This window comes from Sander lucioperca, chromosome 24 (assembly GCF_008315115.2).
Source record: "Sander lucioperca isolate FBNREF2018 chromosome 24, SLUC_FBN_1.2, whole genome shotgun sequence".
Lineage (NCBI taxonomy): Eukaryota > Metazoa > Chordata > Actinopteri > Perciformes > Percidae > Sander > Sander lucioperca.
The window spans coordinates 15644907-15653489 of record NC_050196.1 but is presented as its reverse complement, the minus strand read 5'-3'; the positions used below and the strand labels follow the sequence as shown (position 1 = coordinate 15653489).

The following is an 8583-nucleotide window of genomic DNA, read 5'->3' as shown; positions in this document are numbered from 1 at the left end:
ATTTCACCTTGCCAATTTTGAACATGAACTGCATACTCAAAAGCTGCTTAGATGTAGTATGGAATTGGGACACATCTCTGGCTTTAGGTTAAGGTTAGGCTGGGGGTAGGCATGTAGCGGTTATGGTTAGTGTAAGTCTCTAGGGAATTAATGTAAAAGAGTGCAATGTGCTTCTATCTGTTTGATCATGCATGTAAGTGAACGCATGTGATTTTTCCCCCCATGTTTTTTTTGTATTTGTGTGCCAAAAAGTGAATCTGTTGATATGCAAATAAAACCACAACACCATATGTGTGTGTATCCTGCACTGTGGGTATGTGTGTATGTGCAAGTATATGGCATGTGTTTCTTAGCCAAAATACACATGTTGCACACTTGTGAATGTGTATGTGAATGTATTGTACAGCATGAGTCTTTGCAGGGGTACTTATATATATTAATTGTAGGGACTAAACTCTGTTTACACATAATGGTGGCTCATTGTCCATTTAGGGACAAGTCACTACGATGCCCTTCTAAATGACAAAAACAAGTTTGTGTACGAGTCTCTTCATGATCATGAGCAAATGCAGGTGATTTCTTTCCATGTCTTTCTTGTACAGTATGTTTGTGCCCTAATGCTGGTGTGAAAATAAGGCCACAATTTAAAATGGATGGGTGTATTCTGGGATTCGTGTGAGTCTGTTTCTAGGCCAAAATGCATATGTTGCTTACATTGTATGCATTTGTGGATGTGTGTTATGTGTGTGTGTGTGTGTGTGTGTGTGTGTGTGTGTGTATGTGTATGTGTGTGTGTGTGTGTGTGTGTGTATGTGTGTGTGTGTGTGTGCGCGCTAGCTCTCTGGAGGGGGCCAGTGTGTGTCACGACGGGCCCGGCTCCGACTGGATCTAAGCAGTATTGACAAACCCATCAGAGCTGGTGATGCATTGGGCTCCCTGCTCACCCTCCCGCCCTCAGCGGCGCTGCAGGGCAGTGCTGACATGCTGTCACCTTGGTAACTGCTACCAGAGCGAACGGCCTGCTGGGATAGCTGACCCGAGCTGCTGGCCGGACGGTGAGCTGCAGCAGGAGATGTCACCGGCGGACCCCTGAGGACCAACGACCCCTGCTTCTGTCCCCGACCATCGATCCGTCTGCTGCTGAGATCTGTCACCACCCGAGACGCTCTCTGGGATAGGACAGGGTACACACATAGACAGAAGACAACATCCACTCAGATAGGCATTAATGTAGATTAATATTCACACATGTACTTGTAAACACAAATATATGCTTTACTGTGACGAAGGAACTCTCCCAGAAAGCCCAAAAAGATTGTTTTCTCAGTTAAGTGATAAAATGTGACTGTCCTGAAATCCAACTCGACAGCAAAATGCCATAAAAGTCCCCAAAAGCATTACCTCAAAGCCTAAACTGTATCTGCCTCAGAATCCATCTCTGCTGAAGAAAGACGTCCAGAAAAGTCCTGGCACGTCTTTGTAGAAATGCTTCTTCTTTTCTACTTTTTCAAGGTTACCAAGTCATTCCTTGGCAACTTCTGAATCCCTCTCTGTGTACGATCGTTCTCAGAGCCAACACAAGCGATTGTTGGCACCGGCCCATCGACAGCTGAGGGCGTCAGTCTCTCCACGAATGTTCGGAGTTCTTTGAAATGCTGACCAGCTTTTTGACACGTGGCTTTGGAAGCAGCCGAGCTCTCGCTGCGAGATGCGGGACCCGGCTGGATGCAGGGATCAAATCTTGGGGGAGAGGGACCCCTTGGGTAGAGACCAAAAAGTTTTACATCACAGGCTGCACTTACTATCACGAGGCAATGTGTTTAATGATAACTTTATGGACACATACCACTAGGTCCCAGGAAGGGGAATGTTTTACATAATGCATTTTTTTGACTGCATTTCTAGAGAAAATGTTGCCCCCGCTGTATCAAACTCTGATTATGATACCATCAGCAACAACAAAGCGGCCTTTACTCACAATAATCCTCAAACAGCATTAGGTCCTATGTACAATGCTTTCCAAAACACATGTGCTCTGACAGAAAAGCTGTCTCTCGTGTCACACGAATAAACAAGAGTAAATGTGAAAGATCACTAACTAGCTTCCTGGTTCCCATGGCAACCAATAAAGCAGGGCCAGACGTCTTTTGTGGGGATTATCAGCACGGGTGAAGCAACCCGGCGGATTGACTGGCTGAAACAAGATACTGTGTGTGTGTGTGTGTGTGTGTGTGTGTGTGTGTGTGTGTGTGTGAAGACAATGCTCAGACAGAAACTGAAACATTACACAACAGTCTGCAGGCAACCAGTGAAGGTGGAAACATGACTTCAGAAATAGTTAGAATTGTGACTCTGTCCTAGGAAAACCATGTAACTCCAAAATGTCAACTGAAGCAGGAGGACCCATAAAGGAACACTCAGTCCTCAGTCTGAAGAATGCAAAATCCCCACATTTAGTGATAGGCTACATGATTTGTTCCCTGGACAGCTACAGTGAGTACAGTTTGTGCAGAATAGCCTAACTAATGTTATGGAGGCTTCGCCAACGCACATACTGTATGTACATATACAAGAACAACATGGCAGGACTTGACCTCACTTCATTTGCATGTCGTTCCCTGAGCCATGAAACACCTGCTCTTCTTTACGTGTATGGTTTTACTAACTTTGTGTCAGATAGATAGACAGACAGACAGACATACTGTATAGAAATAGACAGAAATAGATAGATAGATAGAACTAAAGATAGATGGATAGATGTATATAGATATAGATACTGTAGAAATATATATATATAGATAGATAGATAGAACTAGAGATAGATGGATAGATGTATAGATATATATATATATATATATATATATATATATATATATATATATAGATAGATAGATAGATAGACATAGCCTACTGTATAGAAATAGATAGAAATAGATAGAGCCAGATAGATGGATAGATGTATAGATAGATATAGATACTGTATATATAGATAGATAGATATATATATAGATAGATAATGTTCCTATGATGTGTTTTAAAAAGGAAAAAAGCACAGAAATCAGAATGTATCTTAACAGAATATAAAATTGCAACAAAAGAAAGTCGAATTGCCTCTCCAACATCATTTAAAAGAAACAGAGATATGCTTCAAACCCCATGTGAGCCGGAGGCTACAGAGGACAATGCTATAAAATGACTTTCCATAATGTAACATATCATCACCGACCTGTGAAAACCGTGCACTTCAAAATTTTGTGATCTTAAATTCGTCACATAAATTGATAATTAAGTTTTCTTTCACTTCTTCAGTTTGAAGGACACATTTAAAACACACACACACACACACACACACACACACACACACACACACAATCATCTGAAATGTCACAATTTGGAAACAGTGGGGAACAACAACTGGAATAAAAGAAGATATAAAAATACACAAGACATGCTATTGATCCACTTGGTTGGAAGTAGAAAAAGTTTAATATTGTCTGCATTGTTTAACACAACGGTAAACAACGCACTTTCAAATGATAGCAAACAGACTTCGCTATTTCCAAGCAAGACTCAATATGTCAAACTACATCAACATGCCATCTTCAAATCCCAAGTCAAAACTCACCTCTTAAGAGCTGCTTGTTAATGTTTGATTAATGTGTACACGTATTTTAGTGTGTGAATGTTCGTAGTATGTGTATTTCCTTTTAAAAACTCTGCGAAGTGTCTTTGAGTGTTACAAAAAGCGCTATATACATAAAAAGCATTACTGGTATTATTATTAACTTTGATTAAAGCAGCTGATTCCAGTGGAGATAACGACAGGAGCGGTTGGCTTGTGGAGCAGGGTAAACGGCCACTGGGTGGCGCTGTAAGGTCAGGGAAGCGCTACTCCTGTGCGTTTCAGCAATAAGGAGGGGGAATAAGTCTGGATTATGGCAGTATTTTATTGTGGAAATAATATTAATGCAATCATTAAGGGATTATTGTTTTAAATCGTTTTGAAAATAATTGAAAACTACGTGAATACGCTGCTTTGAATGCGTTTATTGCAGTGATTCCTTTATTAAAGCTGCTTTTCTTTTCTGCCACATACTGCAACAAACAAATACTAGACTAAACTGTGTCCTGTTCCTTTGTGAGAAGGCGAAGATTTCAGTGAGCAGGAAATAAAGCAAAGGTCGCCACACTAACACTGATGCTGTAGCCTACTATAGAGATGTGTTATAGTCAGTGTCTCAGGGTGGGCCTGTTTATTACTGCTGCTGCACCTTTTCCACCAAATCTATCTTGAAGACGGATTTCAACACGACTGAGTTCAATTAGAGACCGAGCTAAACCACTCCCAATCTGCTGAGAAAAATACAAATAAGTATATGTAGGCTACCTGATTTATTTATTTTATTCTAAGTTTTTTTTTTTTTATTCCGTGCAGGACGCTGATCACGGCACACTGACCCAGCCAGATTATTTCTCCGGCCAAAAAAACTTCCCCTATAACTTTATAATAAAAACGTATAAACTTATAATACTAAATGCGTGTGTGTGTGTGTGTGTGTGTGTGTGAGGGGTAGAGAGTAAAGAGTAAAGTATATAAAAACAAACAAAGTGAGAAAGTTCCAAAAATGAGTATTATAGCAATATTGTAAGTTTACAGAGACATTGTGTATTACTGTGTTATAGTTAAGGTAATATTAGTTTACTAAAACACAGCAATTGGGAGTATAATAGTACAATTATATGGAAATTGTGAATGTTATATATGTTATAAGTTTATAGAGGCAATTATGTGTTATGTGTTGTAGTACTTTTACTTAAACGCACTTATCGGAGTGATAGGAAAAATATAAGAATATTGTGAATATTATAGGAAAATGATCGGGTTTATAAAAGGCGAAACGTCACTACAAAGTAAAAACAATCCATTAAAACAAAGCAGAACATTATGAGAACAACAGATATTATAAACACTATGGGACTATTACAGGGGTTCTCCTCTTAAAGGGATTTAAGTTGAAAGGTTTATGCTCACTTTACTTTAAATAGGCCTGTCTAAGTAGAAAATGATCGACGTTTAAGAAGAAGACTGTCAGTTATGAAAGTGTAAATGAAATCTAATAACTCATGTTGTTGAATTGAAGGCGTTAAATCCGCATTTGGACGCAGGGAAGAGGGAGGAAAAGAAAGCTCCAGCAGGCTTTATGTGCTTTTGGAAAATGCAGACAGGCAGATGAGATACTGGAGCACGCACATTCTACCTCTGTGTGGCTGATCCCCCCCCCCCCCACCTATCCATCCCGCTGCTCACAAAACCATGACCTTCACAATTTATAGAGAGGAAACCCCCGAGAGTCACGTCATATTTTATAACGTCCTCCTCGTCTTCTTTTTCTTCTGATGCCACAAAACGACTCGAGATCATTTACATGTAGGCTTGTAACGTTTTGGTTTCTTCAAATACTGTCCTTAATCATTATTTGTTATTTGTTATATTCTGTGTCCCGTAAATGTAATGCAATTCTGTCTTCTATATTTATACATAAACCTGCATCATAATAATAATAATAATAATTATAATTAAGCCTATACATTACAGGTTAAACACATGAATGGCCCATGTATGTGTCTATAGGTTATATATTAACCCCAACATACCTCAACTGAATTTGTTGACCGAAATAAAAATGCAAAAAAATAATATTAACTTAATTGAAATCAAATGAAATACACACCTAAATGAACCCAATAGACACTCTTATTTCTCGTCCGTGCGTTGCTGCCGTTTAGTATCTAAAAAAATATAATAATAATAATAATAATAATAATAATAATAATAATAATAATAATAATAATACAGTGAAGCAGACTTTTGCATCGCAGCCACATTGCTTCCACGATGCCAACATCACAAATAAGGGACGAATCGAAGAAATAAAGCCACCATACTTACTGTAAAATAACAGTACTAATAATGATCAAAAGTCAGCAGTCACAAGCAGACAGAAGGATAGCTTTCTGAGCGTCTTTTCTGCAGCAGAGAGAAATCCGTGGAAGAGGAAGGCTCCCTGTGGAGAACAGCTCGGAATAATCCATATTCATGCGCTCGACACGTGGAGTAAATACTGTATGAGAGCGGGGGAACCATTGTGTACATGAACATTTCCACCAGGTTAGACTGAGCCTGACGCCATCCATGTATTAGCCTTTTTTTTTTAAATGACACACATATCACCGTAGCAAGTGGAGAACAACTGAGTGTGAGATACAGTAAAAGCGTACATTACTTTATTTTATAGGCCTACCTCAAGAGTATAAACACCCTGTGTTTAAGTTGGTTTAATCGTCTAAAAAGCCACATATACAGATACTAATTATTATTAAACATGTGTAGGTTCTATATATGTAAGTAAAAAGTGAACTTAAATAAGTGTTATAAAGGCAGATGCAACTCTGAAGGTTTACCCTCATAATAAAACATAGGGCATGATATTTACGCATAAAACATATCTACAAAACAATATACAAAAGTGTAATATTTAAATAGCCTACACTTAAGTATGGACCACCATGTAAACTGTAATGGACTTATATTTTTTTTTATTATGAGACTATTATTTGTTTAGGCGGATATATTAAGTGTTAGAGAATATTTTTTTATTAGTGTAAGTCTTGTTTTAAAGAGCAGAGTGATGTGACAACGAGCAGCTTTAATTAGCGCGGCGAGCCTGTTGGGCCACTGGCGTCCTAAATCAATAGCCACACACACACACACACACACACACACACACGCACGCACGCACGCACGCACGCACGCACGCACGCACGCACGCAGCCAACATGGTTTTGAAGACCCATGAAAAAAGGCAATGCTGTTGAAGAATAGGCGGACCAAAACCCATTATGAGATTTTAAACTCTTTTTGTGTCGCCTTTTGGTAAAATCTCTCACTAGATTTGGGATATTTCTGCACGAGCCGTGCAAGCTGTTTGGCTTCTCAGAGAGTTTATATTTTGCGGGATCCACATGCGTGAACCGCTGTGGGATTTGTTGGGATAGTAGTGAGGAACCTCCAGTGTCCCTCTCTTGTGCTGTTGGGCAGCTAGCAGCCTTATCTTAGCACCTCATGTCACTTTGCATTGTTTTTTTTTTTTTTTTTTTTTTTAACAGAAGAGCACCGGAAGTGCATGCATAATGAGCACAGGTATAGGAACATGAGGCTAAAGTGGAGCCTCACTGCACACATGCTTTTATTTTTTAAAGGCTTATGTTTCTATCAGCATGAGCCACATATTATTAATACTATAAGAAAAAACAGTCCAACCCTGTGTTGTTTTGAATAGACTCATAACTCTTTCTCTGTAACGTTTTTGAAACGTCTTTGCAAATGCCATCAATACGTTTGTGTACTGTATACATTGCGTCTGAAAATGTAAAGTTTGGAGCACATATAGCGCGTCTCTGCTGCCACTTCTGCTAATGGAGACAAAGAAAAATGATGCCCACTTCTCTATATCATTGAATTCAGTTGCTAAGCAACTAGTATGGGAAATCATCCGCGAAATTCAAATCGTGCAGCGAGAAGACACGTTTTGTGAGTTTTGCTGAATAGGCGAGCAAGACAACTCCAGAAAAAAAAAAAAAGAAAAAAAAAAGTTTGGAAGACAGGAACACATTTCGCCTCTTGCAGTCGTGACGAAAAATAGTCCTATTGTTAAAAAAGAAGTAAATAACACTGCCAACGTGTTATTATATCTAATACAATAATGTCACACATGCGCATTATCAGCCCCTTCAGGAATATTATTTTTTTCCTGCACCTGTCCCGCAAAAAAAGCCCCGCACTAAGCCTGTCAACAATCCAGATATTAATCTGCACCGCTCCGACATGTCAAACAGCACTTTGATGCTCAGTAAAGTGTGCTGGAGACAGACACAATCAATAAGCTCTCTCTGTGACCCAGTGCCCTGCATCCTAACACAACATGTCAGCTACCTGCACAACACACCTGGATGTCCTGGAGCTTACATCAACCTGGGTGCATGATGTTATGAAGCATTTGCATTCATACGCTTGCAAAAAATAGAAAAAGCAGCAATAAATTCAATTTTGCTATTTCAATGAGTGTAAATCAATTTGGCAGATTATATTGTACGTACAGTTGGCTTTTTGTTGCACTGACAAGCGCATGAATCAGGCTATTAATTATGTTTATCAGTATTACGGGATACAGGGTCTGGACTATATAAGCTGCAACGTAAATGTTACATAACATGCAGTTAGGGCATTAGGAACTCTGTATACGTTCACCCCCACAATATGGACGTCATCCGTTTTTGAATTTCTCGAGGAATTTCTCGATTTGCTCTTTTTTTTTTGTTACACAACATACACATTGGTGCCTGTTTTTCCAGCCTGCAGACGGAGGTTAAAGCTCATGCTTTTTGCCCAAGGCCTCAAGAGGCAGCAGATGTAAACAAACAGGGAGCCATTGTGCAGGCCTGCAACTGACCGCGATGCTCCATTGAAATAGTAGTACACAGTTATGGGATGATGATAACAACGCTGGTGGACATTTATTTAAG

The 8583-nt window shown here is 39.3% G+C and overlaps 1 protein-coding gene across 1 annotated transcript in view; it reads right to left on the bottom strand.

Annotated features, from left to right (window-relative positions):
* Positions 1–412: 412 nt before the first annotated feature.
* The window catches only part of LOC116044494 (POU domain, class 3, transcription factor 3-B), a 173781-nt gene continuing 165610 nt past the window's right edge, over positions 413–8583 (bottom strand). Inside the window, exon 3 of the mRNA XM_035998709.1 lies at positions 413–1169. Coding sequence (XP_035854602.1) covers positions 834–1169 — 336 coding nt within the window. The 3' untranslated portion in view covers positions 413–833. The remainder of the gene's footprint in view (positions 1170–8583) is intronic.